The 17,831-nt window shown below is 38.7% G+C and overlaps 1 protein-coding gene across 2 annotated transcripts in view; it reads right to left on the bottom strand.

Annotated features, from left to right (window-relative positions):
* Positions 1-17,831, bottom strand: part of Shrm (shroom) — a 121,018-nt gene that overhangs the window by 83,354 nt on the left and 19,833 nt on the right. Inside the window, exon 1 of one of the 2 annotated variants that reach the window (XM_072887208.1) lies at positions 13,578-13,822. The exons of the other annotated variant lie outside the window; for it this stretch is intronic. Coding sequence (XP_072743309.1) covers positions 13,578-13,693 — 116 coding nt within the window. The 5' untranslated portion in view covers positions 13,694-13,822. Of the gene's footprint in view, positions 1-13,577; positions 13,823-17,831 lie in introns of those variants that run through there. 2 annotated transcript variants of the gene reach the window in all.

The raw sequence follows: 17,831 nt of genomic DNA, 5'->3' as shown, positions 1-17,831 counted from the left end.
GACCCCGACGCCGCTGATCTTAGAGGCCATCACGACGATTTGCATGGTACTGATGCCGCTTACCAGGCGTGCCGTTTCGGCTCAGGAACTGTAAGTATTCGCGTTTTTCGAACATTCGTCGATAGTCAACATACGCGAAGCCAAATAGATTTCAATTTATTGACATACGATTTGTTTCCTTTCCAATTAGCTACCGATGCTAACAGGTTTTTTTTTTTTTAGTTAAATTGTAATGGAATAATATGAGATATACATATATTTAAAAGAAAGAAAAATAGAGTGCAAGAAGTTATTTAATTAACAAAAATAAACCCATTATTGTATCTCATTGTTCTTAGCTTATCTCTTTCTATTTCATTATTATTAGATTTTAAAACAGTGATATTTAATGTCATCTTGTCTCTTGCGTACATTTACTAATTTAAATATTTGTCATTAATATTTCTGACTTTTCTTTTATATACTTGCATTCAATAAAATTATTATTATGATTATTATTATTACTATATAATGCCGAATCGATGTGGATGATGTGAAAAGCGGTACATTTCGAGCTTGAGGCTATAATGATTGAAAATGAGAAGTGATCGCGAATATTTATCTATCTAACGTAGCTTAAGTCGTGCCATCGAGCCGGATGACATTAAGTACATTTGTAGTACGTGTACCTTCGCCGTTGAGATATCACGTCGAGAGGCGAACTCTGACATTTCCGACATCACGAGAATTTTGTTTGAGAATAGACGACTAATGCGAGCTTGTTTACTAACGATTAACAGATCAAGCAATCGCTAATTGCTGTGGCATGCAAAGAAAAGATTGTCTTTGAAAAATCATACACAGTAAATGTTAGTTTGATAAATAGTTAAGAAATAATTGTCATTAAAATTTAACCTAAGTAGGCATATTTTTTCACAAACATTAAATGAAGTTAATTAAAATAAGTTAATGGCTTTTAGAAATAAAATAAAAATAGCTGAGAATCAGTTAAATTTTAATTAAATTTATATAAGCAAATTAATATTTAGAATTAATATTTATGAGAATAAAATTAATATCATATTAGCAAAGATTTATGATTAATATTATTATAAAACTTATAATTAAAGTATTATATTAATTACTTCTTAAATAAAATAAACTTGATATTTTAAATTTGAAAGTATTCCAAACAAGGCATAGCAATACACACATGTAACAAATTTTAGATACATATCACATATAGATTTCTACAATTATTGTCACAAAACGGACAAATTTATAAAACTAACGGACACAAATAATAAAATAAAAATAATAAAAATACCAGAAAGGAGAGAAAGGTAAAGATGAAATGGCATAAAGCAAGCCGATCATGAGGTCGATTATCACGGTAACGGCACTTCTTACGATAATTGACGGATCGTGCAGTATGTTTCGGCCGAGAACAAAATTGCCAGGTACAACAGGCAGCGAATACAATATGCGTGCCTTATGCACAGATACGTCTATCATCTTAATTGCGAAAGATACACATCTTAATTCGGATCAAGGACAATCGCGTCACGGGCTCGCGCCTCGAGCAACTGATACGACAATTTATTGTTTATGGCTGGCTGCGATCGGACCTGTCGTAGTCGTGAACACAATGAGTGCGTACTGGAAAGTTTCATATAATTTAACATACTCGATTGACCCGCGTATAAATGTTAACTGTATCCGCGAGTCATTCGACTAATCGTTCAACTCTGACGTCTATCGCTGTTAATATCTATCCAAAATAAATTATTTATGCGCCATAACTCACATGGAGTGACAGGATTATAAGCGACCATTTACGGTCGCGGGTAGCACCTGCACTTAAATTACCCTTTATGTATCTTTGTGTACAGTAGGCTCTACGCGAGTAGAGCTACCGTGATGCGACATAAGTAGATGCAAGGCAATGACGCTTGGTCATTCTCGACACACGATCCCAAGATCACGCGGGGATCATTTTTCCCACAAAAATCACCGGTTAACTGTAAAACGCGTGGTGGGTAGGTAAACGAACATACACGAACACGGAACGCGCTTGAGGGCAACGCCGTAGCACACACCCACTCCTCTCGTCCGCTAATGGAATTACCTGTTCGAGTTTACAGAAACCCATAACCGGGGTTTGTCCTAAGAACACAGGGCGTGCGAACGAATGTTGCGCGCGCGTGCGAGCCTGGTGATCGCGTGTGCGTGAGCTTACGTTGCGCGGGCGCGCGCGTAGTGTGCCTGCAATACAGGATTCACACGCGTGTAGGTGCACGCGATGGTGCGGATGCGAATGGAAATTATCAGCGCCTTTGCCTTCCATCGCTCGAGGCGAGCGACGACCTCCGTGATACTTCCAACCTTTGAGATTTTCCACGAATTTAGCGTATTGTAAAAAAAAAAAAAAAAAAAAAAAAAAATGGTATCGAGTCCACTTAAATCGGGGTTACATCCATTTTTTATTAAGCAAGTTATATCACAAAACGAGACTTCTAAAACCTTTCTCGTGATACACTGTCATCGAAAAATAAATTCAGATATAAGTAAATGCTTTAATTTCGAATTTATGACGTTTATACAAAATGTTTACGAAAATTTAAAAGTGTATGGTAGTATTAATTGTACATTTAAAACGAGATGTTATTAAATCGAGACGTGTGAGCCTATGCGTGTTTGTAAGTTGGTTGATTAAAATATTGTCTTTCATTGATCGTTTGCTGTGGCACGGTTGAAGGCGTTCAACCGCGGAAGGTTATATAACTTTTTATAATAGTTAATTATCGTTGCACGTGGTATCGGGCACGTCTAGAGGATGATGTTCTTCCCAAGGTGTTGCGGCGTATATTATTAATGATGTTCCACGATGTATCCGAACGGCATTCCAACGCCGCTGCTGGGAGTATCCGAAATGTTCATTACATCGCGGTCGCATAATTGAAGACGAAGAAAAAGTCCATCAATTCATAATAGCTTGAACAATATGGCTTTCCGCGAATTATAGCTTTCGCAAAACATATTAAATACAAATCTTTTGAGTTTTATTTTTCCGGTCTAACGGTACCATCGAGAGGAAGTAGCTCCATGTGTTGCATGACTGCACAACTTCGAGTAATGCGATTTCTCGCAAATTTCTTTTTTTAGACAGTAACTCTCAACACATTTGCAGTTTATTTGATCCGATCTATTCGATCGTTTCTTCGATCGTTTTTTCGATCTAGTCGTTTCGATCTATTCGGTCCACGAATCAAATTGCTATGCACGAATTATGCCCAAGGCTGACGACTGTTCTTTTAACTCTTTTTTATTACACGCGTGATCTAATCCGTCAGGTAACAACAATAACGAATAAATAATGAAAACATTCATTTACAATTCATTTACTGTCCATAAATAATTAACTAGAATGCATGTATTATTATTCATATTAGATACACAAATTTATTTTTATCGATTGATTTATTTTCATATCTTTCTACATCCACGTGATTTTCTCAGACATTTTGACTGCGTTCGTCGTGGAAGAACCGAGATGACCAAACGTTAAATAATAGTCGTCGCTGCTTGGTCGATGTGTTTGCTTTTGTCATTTGATGGCGGCGTCGACCAAGAACAGGAGAGAATACTTATAGAGAAAAAGAGTGAAAAAAGGATGTAACACCGTGGGAGCCAACAGCTCCGTTTCACGGTTTCTGCTCCGTGAAAGTGATCCGATATTATAACGAAAGCACGCTATTAGCTTTGTGTCGCTATCCATGCTCGAGATCCGTTCGAGATCGTGAGCTGATAGATCGCGGTCATTTGTTCGGCACGACCGCAGTGTCCCGCGTTTGTCGCTCGTTCGTTCAAGTCGTTACGCAATCACAATTCGCGTCAAAGGTCAATACTTAAGATATATGTCATCTCGAGGAGACTCTGACAAAGGCAAAATGTCGCGAAGAAACTTGACATGCAAAAGAAACATTCGATACTTTAATAAAACGTCATTTTGATATATATATATATATATATATATATATATATATATATATATATATTGCCAAAGAAATTTCTTCGGTAACATTTAAATATAAAAACGAATTTTAAAAATGACTGAATTATTCATTTATTTCATATTATTTTGGCGAGTCCATTTCTTGGGACGGAAAAATAAACCTTACATTAAATGTATCTTGTACATATATTAATTGTATGATTGTATGATTAATAAAGTTGTATCATATACTCTTAACTTTTAATTCTTTCAAGAATATATAATAAAAATTTATCAAAATACAAAGACTATGTTTGAATGCGTTTGATTCGACAAATCTACTAAAATTTACTGTAGCGAATTGATAATATGGAAAATACAGATTCCACAAATAATTAAGTCTTTTCTTGAGAATCACCGTTTGATAAAATGCGTTTTACCTGCGGCGAATTGTTAGAAGAAATAATCAATAATACCGATCCGGCTGTCATTCGAGCAGCTTCGCTTGCCGCGTGCCTTATTTACCGTTAAATCGTCAAAGCGGTTTCCACAATTTCTCGGCAATAATCCAATCCGGGGCGGCTGTGAAGCGCAACCGATAGAAGATGCGAGGAGCCCTCGAGGTGTTCGCGCCAATGGGGTAATGAATCATCCAGTAACGTAGCCTGTCTCGTTATTACTTTCCTTACTGATCGGTGCGCGGCTTGAAGACTAGTCAACCGGCTCGCTCGTAAGGTCAAAAGCGTTTTCGCGTCCAAGTCTCGTTATCGGGAGAGTTCCCAGGAGCGCAATTGCTTCACGATCGATCAAAAGACATCGGCCTGGCAACGCGTACCGGTGGTGACTATTCTTGTGATGATCGCCGAGGGAGGACACCGCGTGTCATTACCTTAACGAATCTCGTCGCGGTTCGTTTCGCCGTCGACATGATATCATTCCTGATCGTCGAGAGCAGCTGCTCGGCCTGTCCAGTCGCGACCGCACACGTACTCTCCCTTTCTACCGTGAAATCAAAGCCTGAACGTGCTCATTGCAGTGAGATTCCAGCAGAGAACTCTCTTGCGCGATCACGTAATCTCGCGATTGCTATCGATGGATTCCTCAGAAATTTCGCGGTCTTACCGCAAGTGGCAAGATTGGCGGAAGATATAAGTAGATAGAGATGATATCTTTGTGGAATTCGTTCTTTGTCGTATTAGGTTTACGCAATAGAGTAGCATCGTTCGATATCTCGGATATATGTGACGATGGAGTGATTCAAAGTGATTCCGTCGCATTTTATGAATAGGCGCATCTTTTGAATAGCGGGCGACGCATAATCCCACCGACGAACGCGCGGAAGATTATAAATTATAATAGTAGCATGCGCTTATAATTGCCGAAGGATCATTAATTTACGAATGACGTGACAAGACGTAACGTATAGTTGTACGAAGAAAAGGAAATGTGAATGCGCATAAATACGGTGGATAGGATCTCAATACGATTACTGAAATCAATTCTTGTATGCGCGCGCGATGCTTTGCGTGTTTCTATAGTAGACAAAAATACAAAAGAAATTTAATAATCTTGATAGTTTAACCAGCGCAGTGGTAGATTTAAATACCTAAATCAATTTTGCGCGTCGTTGAATAGACACGCATATACCGCGATGTATCCTCGATATGCAAAATCAGTTATCGCGATTCTACCGTATTTCTCTTTCGTCGCGTGCGAAATTTCACGCCTCGTTTATCACGACTGGCGGCGTGCAAAATACGGCCTATTAATCTTAAGGAGATTTTTTGACAGCTTAACGTTCGTTCCTGAATTCGTCTGAAAGCGCGGCTAACATAATAATTCGCGTTTCTCATTGATATGTAGATCGCTTCTTCTACTTGCTGAAACAAACGTCGTCGCTCTAAAGGTAAAACGCTGCTCCGAAACGTTCCAAATATTCCAGAATAAAACTCTTAAGCCGCAAAAAGGAGAGAAAGAAAAAAAAATCCGAGGGCAAGACTCGCCGCCAAGGGCAGCCAAGAAGTGGGTCCGCTAGACACGCCTCTAGGTTTCTCTTTCGACTCTTTTCTCTCTATCTCTCTTCCTCTCTTCTTAAATACTATTCGACGTGCTGAAAATTAAAATAGAAATTTTAATATAAACGGGCATGTGCATCGTTTTACTTTTAATCGATCACGCGAGAATATTTTTAATCGCCGCACCGATCAGACCTTGGTGACGTCAAGCCGCGTAAAGACATCGCGTAGGGCACGCGACTTGCACAAGAATGTAGACAAGCCCTTTCAAGGTCGTCCAGGATTATCTCGTGGAATTCTCGATCACGCGCCTCGCTACTTAAAGCGTGTCGGAGCAAAACATCTCCTTCTTGATTCCTGCCGTGACTGCATCGAGGTCAACCAGATGAGAGAACGAACAACTTCAAAAGAATTTACGTCGATTGGCTCGAAATTGGTCTCGTCTACTATTTTCAAATAGATATAATATATCGATAATTTATTTCATCAGCAAGATATCGTCAGAATAGTCTAGCTTTAAACTTGCCGGATAGGATCGTTAAAAGTATATTGCATCAAAAATAATAGAGGATATAACTATTAGTTGTAATATATAATTAGACCTCAAGTGTTTACGTCGAGACTTGCAATTTCATGTGATCCATCTAACGACAAAATCGTTAAAGCTCAATCCTTCACTCTATTTCTACTCTCCTGTCAGTCTGATGAATTTGGATTAATATTATTAAGGATGTTTTGTACGTACAATCGTAGTAAAAAGTATAGAAATTTGATTTTAACGAATATATCCTCTTCTCATTTGAGTAATAAAGATTGTGTAATAAAGATCATTTATTCATAACTAGAGCGCAGAAATACACTTTTGCATTTTTATTGCTTTTTTTCGGAGAATTTTCGAATTTTTTGAATTATAACGAGCTTTTGACAGTGAATAATTACAAAATTTAAAAAAATTTTCAAAAATGTTTCATTGATTTTAATAATAATTTGTCGTTATAATTTGTTAAATTATATCAATCCAATATTTTTTGAACCATTCAGTATACTCGATCAAAATTATTTAATCAAATATTTCCTTTATATCTTATCTACACTTTTGCAAATTTTAAACTAATTCCCATAATTCTTCTTTATTTTCATTTTAATTACTTGAATACATGCATTTTTCACGGGTAAATTAAAATTTTTATAACTTTTGATTGATTCAATGAATCGACTCCGAATTTTTTTTATAAGTCTTCGAACATGTAAGAACAATCTGTAAAATTTTTGTTAAATTTCTAATATTTCAATAATAGGTACTAAACATCCTTAATATAAAAGATATGATTTTCTAATTAAGTTTACAAATTTCTAGGTAATCTAATTCATATATATATATATATATATATATATATATATATATACACATATACATATACATACACACGCGCCCATAAATGTTTGAAAGTAGACTGATGCAATCATAATGTTCGCATCTGAAAGACATCGTATATAGCCTCGCATGAGACATTTGCAGTATTGCCGCCGCAGAATGATGTGGTATTGTTATGCAGATCGGTGTTGCTGCCAAGCGGTGACCGCGACTAAAGAGACGCCATAAATTCGACGACGTGGTAATCTTTTGGCCTCGAACAATTTCCCAGCAAATTCCGGTACGGCGGCTGCGAGCACGAATGAAATATCGTACATAACAACCGAGCTCGTTGCTCTTGACAAGGCGCGTTCAACGATGAGCACAGCCCGATGAGAATACTTTGTTATTAATCCCGCAGCTCGCGGCCACGGCACGATTCTGCTTTCGAAATTCAAACTTATCCTGTAATTAACGACAACAACCATGGCAGTACTTTCGACTGCCCGTCAATCGTATCACGCTATGCCTCTTCCTTGATACTATTCGTGTGGTTTCTCGCGAGGAGACACGGAGAGCCCAGGGTTAACGAGATCTCCTCGACGGCTTTCTGATTCTCTCGCTGCAGTGACTCAGAATCCGCGATCGTCCAGTCGGAAGTCGCGAATCGTGTACGAGGCATAATAAGCAGCTATTGTACGTCTCGGCGGCGATATATATTGTGTAATACAAGAATAAAACGTGTTTCTTGGACGAATGAGAGGAAAGCGAAAGAAGGTAACGTCGTCGTATCCAATTTAGTAGTAACCTCTCACGTACAGAAGTGACACAGCATCACGCATTTCGTGTGATACTTATTTTCTCGCTAGCTCTTTTCTTTGTATCATCGGACGAACGCCTCCCATGACGTCAATCGTGATTTCGTCACGACCGTAATATGAAAAGAAATAATTCGTTAAGATAAACGCATTATCATCTCGCAAATGTTCTACTACAGACTGTAATAAAATTAAGGGGTAGTTTTAAAAGAATGATCTTTGCGCAATTTTAGTTGACGTGTAACGAATTGCGAAGGACAAGATTTAATCTTCTTATTGCATGCAATTTCTCCGATTTAGAGTGAGAGACACGGACGAATGACAAGAAAATAACGGACAGAGAGGAAAAGGAGATCTGTCATTATGTCGTTCGTTTAATGGTCTCTTTTGTTCTGAAACGATGCACTTTAATGCCAGCATTTACAGGCACGTAACCGATAACTAGTTTGAGCAATACTGTGTCGAAACAGTAATAAAAATGTTAACGAAAACGAGCAATAAAGGTTCGTCGGCGAGAAAGAAGGATCAGACAAACCTGCTTTCGCGAGAACGTCACAATCAATCAAGAATCGAGAATAATTCGCCCAACAATAAGAAATACTAAATCGGATAGAGCAAGAGCAACAGAAGAAATACGAGATGCATTATGACAAAAGCATTACATTCGAAAACACTCTCGCGATCCATCATAAACGAATCGTCATCTTTATTAATACGGCGTGCGGCTTGCGTAAGGCAAATAAAATATGCTTCGATCTCCAGATCTCTTTGAAATAAACCACCGAGGAAGCGATTAATTTGCTTTTATTCAACCAGACAATGGAGCCGTTCTAAATTCCTGCCCACCAATACCGTTGACCAGAACCTACTCGCATAGTTCATATCGGCTGTCGTTGCACTGGGCACGTGCGAGCGAGAATCTCGTTGCTGCACAAGTTGAAAACTGTTGCCGAGCTAGACACGTCACCAGACACAACGTCGCTTGTGAAATATAACCTACATACTTTAAGAACACATTGCATCTAGCTCGCACGGCCAGTCGCATACTGTAATATTGCGCCGTTGAATCGACATAATGCACCGATACAATCCGTGAACGATTTGCCAATCTTCGAGGTATAGCATATTTCGAACAGTAAAAGTGTAACGTTACACTGATACCGATTTTCGCAAAGTGAGCTTTCAAATCAAACATGACAAATTTGAATCGGTAAATGAGGTTTAGTAAAAAAATATTGTGACATTATTAATTAAATATCGATATATAAAAATTCAAATTATTATAAATTCAGCTAAGCGTTGTCAAATTTCAACATTCAAATTTTATTAAATTTTTATTAAAGTATATTATAAAATTACCTAATTAAATTTTCTATTTCTTTTACATAATATGAATATATAAAATTACTCAATTATAAACCTTCTATTTATTCATTATTTGGTTAAATTATGTAAAATAAATAGAAGATTTAATTGAGTAATTTTATAATATTATAATTATATAATTTATTATATATAATATTTATTTGGCATTGTAAAACAATTTTGATTTCAAAGATTATTATCGAGATCTCACGCCTAGTAAGAAAAGTGGAATATTATGGAAATAAGAAGAGATTTCTTAAAGAAACAAGATTTACCTTTCAAAGCCACAACACGCGACCTTTCTATGCTTCTCCGAAGTCGAGGATATACTTTACGCGCACGTACGAAACCTTCTCGTTCACCGCGGCACGCAACAATAATTAAAGTCTGTCGCGCGCCTTAATCATGCGGCGCCGCGCGCATGATAGACGTACGCATCACGCTCGCCGCATATTTCCGATACATAAATGCATACTTTCACTGATCGCTCGCGCGCGGCACGTGTTCGTTTGCGATGCAATCAGCGCGGCGTTTCTATACCGCCGCGATTATTATAGCGCGGTGGCAATTCCAATATCGGCCCTCGATACCGGGCGCTGCAAAATCAGGGCCACGTCGGGTGCACCGGCACTGTGTAATTCGCCTCGATCATTACAACTACGTTCCGTTTATCTTTCCGTGTTGTGCATTGTTCGCTCCTATAGTCCCGCGTCGCAGGTTTATAGATACCCACGTGCGCACTCACACATCGAGCGTGCCACTTTCGCAGGTCGAGCGGGTGTTACGAAATTTTCTATTATGCAGTTGTTATGTACTATCCTCGCATAATCACGAATGGCATCAGCGATTAAGTATTTACGCGCGAGAAACCTGTTTGCTATGAGTTCGGGATGGACATTTTGCAAGACTGATGCTACAGAGCCGCGAGTCTCTCCACGCATTGTAACTATTTCCGATCCGAATCGATCCGCGAATCATGACGATCCTCGCGCCGTAAAGTAGAGGAGAACACGAGCGTGCATTATCAACGTTCGTTGATCTCGCGCGCCGAGCTAGACCGGAGTGAATCGGATATGTCGTTTGATTTGATCGCGAGTCGTATCCTTTCTACATAAGCCACAAAGGTGGTTGAAAGGACTTGAAATATTCTGTTAACTAGCGGCGAATTCCGAGCTCTGCGATCAAACGGCGTGCTCGCACGCGATTCCTTTATATCGTTTCGCGGTGTGCACTGTAGAAACATAAAAGAACGAATGTAATCAATGGCGTTGAAAACGATAATAATCATTTTCTAATAAATGACCTATTATCTAGATACGTACGTGTATACTTAGCGACAGTGTTATCTCAGACATGCATACTTTCGACGAGCGTGATTTAGAAAGTGAGAAGGAGCAATTTCCTCTTCTTTTTCTTTTCAGGCGCGAGAAAAATTGATACCTTCGTAGATTAAAGGATGCTAGATGTGCAATGTGTCGGGAAGTGCCGGTCTAAAGAATCCCTCATGTTTCTCGTTTAAATGCACTGTTGCGCCGCACTTCCGTTTGGGAGTTTTCCTCGAGAAAACTGATCGGCTGATAGAGCACCACGAGTATAGCAATTACGAATGCTATTAAGCGCGGCTAAAAACTTGGCGTACTAATTGATTCCGCCCATGAATGTAAACTTTGCCTACGAGCCGTGCAATCGTCGGGATCGTATGCGTCGTATATTAGCGCGATACTTTGAAGTGGAAATTTATAATTATGCAGTCTCGCAGTCAGAAAGAAAGTGCATTTGCGATGAGTTCAGTTCATATGTATTCAGCTCTACGGAATATTTCAATTTTTAATGTATCTTCCGCTCTAAAGTATATATGTTAAACATAAACATTACTTTTTTCAATAATCGGAAAAAAGAAGTAGGAAAATTATGGCATCTACATACATGCATTATATATCATTCTATCTCTTTTTTACATATTTTAAAATTAATAAGAAATTTGTTATATAAAAATATAATTGTAAAAAAAGTTTTGTTAAATTGAAATTTATTTATAATATATTAATTTTCCGAATTAAATTTCAATATTGAAAGCAAATATTGAATATATTCATTCTCAATATATGTACATACTGTACATATTGGTATTTCTTTATCTTTCAACATTTATTAATAAACGATACCAAATACGTCGTATCAGTTAATATGTATCTCTAAACATACCAAAACCATGACGAAGAATTGCGACAGACGGCATTGCGTCAGTTTTTGTCGTCGTGCGATAATATATTTATTTAGAACATCAAATACTGATAACGTTAATTAATCGTAGCATTAATAAGCGCTTGCGCAAAAACGTCGTTTAAATAAATGAAGAGAGGAAAAATACGGCCTGCGAAGAAGCAGGATTACGATTCAATCGTCGTGACATAAGCGCGGGCACGCAACAGTAGAAATGATGCTCGCACACACATACGTTCGTAACATTGATAGAGTCGAAAAGAGAAAAAAATGTAACGCATACAAAGTCAGAAAGAAATGGAAAACGGGTTCGAGCAGAGCGAGACGGAGACACGCCTACGGACGTGCGTACATGGACTGTCGGTTCGCATGTCTACGGCTTCACGCGAGGAGGTGACAGTGAAAGTCCTGAATCACATTCCGATTCCGAGAGAGTACTATTAATAGTCTTGGAGTGCGGCGGACTGGAGAAAACTCAATAATACCGCTATCAAGCACGCTTGATTTCCCGAAATAATCTATACTTCCGATGTTGAATCTTTCACTATGAAAAAGCTTTGCGTAAACATAGCTATCTATCAAAGTTGTTTTATTTATGTAAAATATATTACACATACATATTCGTATGAGATGTCATTTATCTTGCAATATTATATTTATATTTTATATTTATCCTTTTACTTTTATCGCATGTGACTTCAATTATCATAAAATTGTTCATCATTTGACAGTCAGTTACAAATTGATAAGAGTGTTAGATACATGCATATTGCACTAAACATTTTTGTTAGAAAACATAATTCATACTTTACCCTCCGCAAACATGTCTCATTTATTATAAGTACATACCTGAAACAGAAAAAAATCAATTATGTTAAATTATTGCAAAATATTTTATATGTAGATATTTTTAATTCTAAACTACATAAGTTACATACAAATTTGAGGAACAATTTTACATTAAATATACAGAAATATAAATGATAATAATTTAACATTTCCGTTACAACACGTGTTCCATAATTTTAGTAGATAAATGCAGTTTATGTTAGTAAAGAATTAAATGCAATAAAAATACAATAATCCGTTAACTATTTCACATGATTACTGACAATCTTCCATATTGCTACAACTTTTTATCTACTTTTGCGAAAAAAAGTGTACAGACACAACGGTAAATGGCAAACGCGAAACGACTTACATCCTCGGAAACACAAAATCTTTCAACTCCATTCAAGAATTAAATAGCGTTTCGTTTTATTTTTCTACATATTTAACCAGCTCTTTCAATGTGTAAATGCGGAGCAATGAACTCCGAAGACCACCAAGGACTAGGTTGAATTTCGACGACCGACTAGCATAGGTCAAGAAACGACCTTCGTTGTCACCTCGTCATACGAATAAACATCTACAAGATGAACTCGTCTTTCTCGCGACAACGACCCCAGTCATGAGAACCCGATGATTATCGAGATGAACTTAAACTACATAACTGCCGTAATACCGTGGTTAATGATGCAGATAGGCACGTTATATGCTTCTGTGTACGACGTATTCACATGTTCCATTTCTTTGCATTTACTTTGTTTTACGCGTGTTTAGTTCATATGATATAATTTTATAGCTCTATAATCTATAATAATTATATTATATATTTAAAAATTATAATTTGATTTATAATAACGTTATTAATTTATTTTTTGAGAAAAGATTTATTTTATATAATCTTTTTTATCAATTATAATAAATATACGTATTAAACTCCTCGTGTAAAATGCATTTAAACGTTTTTCAGCACGCATTTTGATACAATAAAATATAATCTTCACCTTTGCTCCAACGAATTAATCACTGACAAAAGCGAATGCTGCTTCCTTTGATCATGTATGATAAACACGAAGCGGTTGCGTGCGAATAAACTACATGTATGCACTAGTGTCGGCATTAAGCGACAACATAAGTAGAGACGATAAGAAGATTAGAGTGACAACGACAAAGGTGCATGGCGGTGCGCGAACAATGAGGCGACGACGTGCAGTAGATGCGAACGTGCGACGGACGAGCGACAATGAGACCAACTGCAAGGTTGAGTAAAGTCGACGCTGACTGGATGACTAAACCCTTCTTGAGACATCGAGACCGTGACCAATGATTCAGTAGACAAGCATCCGAGCGAACCGGAAGTCGCGTACCAGTGACTAGTGTTCAAATGCTAAGTCTCCCTTTTGACCTCGTTTATATAGATCGGATCTACGTGACTCAGAGAATGTTGAGACTCTCGATCGGATCGTGAACCCCGGATAAATCGATCGGATCATGATCGTACGTTGGTGAACTTTTGACTCATCGCTTCGGGGACTAAATCTAGTCGTGCGTGTAATAATCATGCCGTGTATTCCTTGAGGCAAGGTACTCATTATGCATTAGGTTCGCGGGATCGGAGGGGTTAAGGTCTCGGTAAAAGTGAAACTCTATGCATCGCTTGCCATGACGGCGAACATGACCGTCATGGGTAATTACAGATTTTATCTCACATATATTTGCTATTTTCTGAAAATATATTTTAATATGTATTATTTACTCACGGAAATTTTTTAATCTTATAATCTTCATCAAGAACCGTTATTAACAATGCGTATAGAATTTTTTTTTTTAAATAATATTATAATATCTATAATAATTATTATTATTATATCTATCAATATAATAAAATAATTATATAGATTCTTGCTCAACACCTAATTAGTATTGATATTTTTAATCAATGATATTCTATAATATATATTAAATTATGTAATGAGAATCAAGCGTCAAACATTTAAACGCAGATGCTATGCTAATAATCAGCTCATCTTACTTCATTCGTCCGAAATAATCATCGAAACACTAGCGCAACTTCTCTGATGTACAGTCTCAAGTCTTTACTTGAGTCTTTGACTCGAAAGCGAATTGATCGCGTGGGTCGTCGAGTGAGTTCAGTGTCAGATCCGAGACGAGTACTCTCATCTGGCATGCATAAAATACTTTGGTGGCGCCAACGTGTCGGACAGCTCTTGGTTGGTTACCTATAAGTACATACGCTCTCTGTCCATCCTTTCGTCCTCCGTCCTTTTTCATCTTCTTTTCTGCTTTGCCCTCGATCGTACCTCTTCGTGGCCCTCTTGCGTTAACTCTCTCCCTGTGACTTTCCCTCTCTCTCTCTCTCTCTCTCTCTCTCTCTCTCTCTCTCTAGCCGCTGCCGATCCGCAGGCAAGCGAACGAACGAGCGGGCAGGTATGTGCATTTTTATGCGCTCATTTATGCCCACGCGTACACTAAAAATAATCCTGTATCGAAGCTGAAGGATAATAAACCTGCTGGACTGGCAATGTTACAGGCATTCTTCCTCTTCGCGCGGCCGATCTCTTTCCAGATCACGATTCTTTCGTGCAGTCTTCTCTCTTCCCGCCAATCTTATTATTTATTACAGAATATAAATGTTTGACGGAAGAATATTTATCCTCGAAAGAACATGCATTTTTCCGTGCACTTAACCGGCAGAATAATAAATAATTAATGATCAGTACATGAGATTATGATGCAATTCTCCTGCTGGGCCTTTATAAAGTTGATATATATGAGGGCGAAAAAATGAGAGAGATCTCAGAGCTTTGATAAAGGGCAGCTTGCGTTAAGTTGCCAGCATGCACACTCGTAATTGAAGATTAGATATTAATTGCATCGCTCGCGGCGATTCCGCGGTTCCTCGTCCTTCGGACACGACGTGAGAACAATGCACTTCGCGGATAATGGTTAAGAACACGATGATTATGCCTGGCATCGTGACTAAAGTAGACTGTATATCGCTTCGAAAATAACGAGTCCATCGGGATATCGTTCGTCCTTTATCCGGTCTAACGTCATTTTGATGATCTCACTGCAACAAGCGGTCTTTACATCGTGCCGTGCCGTGCGCCCGTAAAAATCACGTCTCTGTACACGTGATTGCACGACTTGCGTGCGCGTCAATAATCTCAGAGTAATTGTGCGGCTTGAGATTGTATCCAGTTCATATTATAATCTTCGATGTCGTAAGGCACCCCGATAAGAGGCGCAATCGGGTATCCGTCCTGTATTGGCGCGTCCACGTCGCGTGTTACCGATGCTGATGAGAAAGAGAAAAGAAAGGAGAGGAGAGCGAGAGAGGAAGAGAGAGATTTTAATTGGCACCAATTATTATTCTTCGATTTAATTGACAGCGATAAATAATTTCATACATAAAACGCCTTTACCTTAGCACGAACTAAAGTTGCATCCGTGGGTCGGTGCGGAGTGCATACATATACATACATACGTATACAGGCTCACGTCCGTGTGCGCTAATGATCGTTGCCCGATAACGTGCGAGACATACGTACATAGACAGCCGTAAATAAATGGCGCATCGGGTCCCCTCCCCTCCTTTCCTCGATTCCATCTCGTCTCCATATATGCAGAGGGTCTTGTCGATGCTTTCGCCCACGCAACAATCGCGCGCGCATCGCGGCGAATTCTTCATGGCGATCGCCTTGGCCACCCCAGCGACCTTCGACGTGAGGACGATGAATTTTATTGGATGTGGAAAGAGGGAGTTCACACACGAGGTCGTGGTATGCGACCGCGTAAAAGGAACGTTACGAATCGCGTTACGTAATGGCGTGGCGCAGAGTCTCAACGCGAACTCGTGAAAATTCGCCAACGATTGTTCGACGTTACACGTCGATTTATCATCGCGAACGCGGGACTATTTCATAAATTTTTCGCCCCGTCAGCAAAGAATAAACTCATTCAGCCGATATCTGTGTGCAGGGAGAGTCGAATATCGTTAAATAGCTTATCGCAACTACAATGTTCCTACGCAAAGATGCGCGCGCGCGTGTCTGTCTCTTCAAGTCAATCAACATGCATAAATGTGTGTACAACCGACCGGTCTGATCGCGGCAAGCACTTTGCACACGCGCGCATTATCTGTCCTGGTGCATTGTCTTCGGAAGACGATGTAATTTATCGTAATCGCCCGCGACTGTTCGGTTCCAGACGATGAATGAACGCGCTGTCACGTTGTGTGTCTCGCCGTGAAATTGCCGGTGATATATTCTTCATAATATTATTTTCATCTATTTATCCGTGAATCAAAATTGAATCAAAATTGATAGTATATTATATTGGAGAGAAAAAAAGTGTAGTTTTATTACAAAATAGAATTATTTCGTCAAATGAGAGAAGAAAAGAGAGAGAGAGAGAGAGAGATAACAAAAGAAAAATATAGATGAAAACACGTGTTAGCGGTTAGAAGAAAGCGAAAGAAAGGGAAGTGTAAAAAGAAAGAAGTAGAAGGGAAACAGAGCCGAGAGAACAGGATACTCCAGCGAATAAATAAGAGACTTCTATCGGCGCAAAGTTGCGGGCGAGGAACGACATTCCAATCTCTGGATACCGAGCAGCGCCTTCACCTCCTATTTTCCACATTCTCTCCTTCCCTCGTTCTCCTCTCCTTGAACTTAGCACTACATCAAACTGCATTGGTCGTTTAAACGACGTGCACAACGCAAAGTACCAAAATTAGCGCGATTGAGTATATGCCCATTCAAGGACGGAAGAGAATTCCATTCCATTCGCGAGTAATTAGAGAAAAAGGAAAATTGGGATTTCTGCGTATAAAATCTGTGGCGAATTAGAGAACTTCTCCAAGGACGAGTGCTTATGTTAGTCTCGCCTTAATAAAACGAGATACCGATGATGCTTGATTTTATACGCGATCGTAATAGGCACGATATTATTAAATACGTTACAATAAAATATTAAACTAGTTCGTTAAACTGGCAGTGTTGCGTAAAAAGGACGAAGCAATGCTTTCCATATAATTCGAAAGCAATGGCGACGTGGAATGCCGTCAAGGTCCGCGGATATGTAATCAACTCTCGCGTATACAGCGTGTAGAATAGAGAAAAGGGAGAGAGAGACGTAAACTCCTGCGAAGGAAGGAAAAGAAGAAAAGTTCTCTTTCCAGCGCGCGGTATCCTCTATGGGAATTTCTCAGCGCTCAGATTATACCGCTAGAAAGA

This window comes from Anoplolepis gracilipes, chromosome 2 (genome assembly GCF_047496725.1).
Source record: "Anoplolepis gracilipes chromosome 2, ASM4749672v1, whole genome shotgun sequence".
In the NCBI taxonomy this organism is placed as follows: Eukaryota; Metazoa; Arthropoda; class Insecta; order Hymenoptera; family Formicidae; genus Anoplolepis; species Anoplolepis gracilipes.
This window is presented reverse-complemented; position numbering and strand designations above follow the sequence as displayed.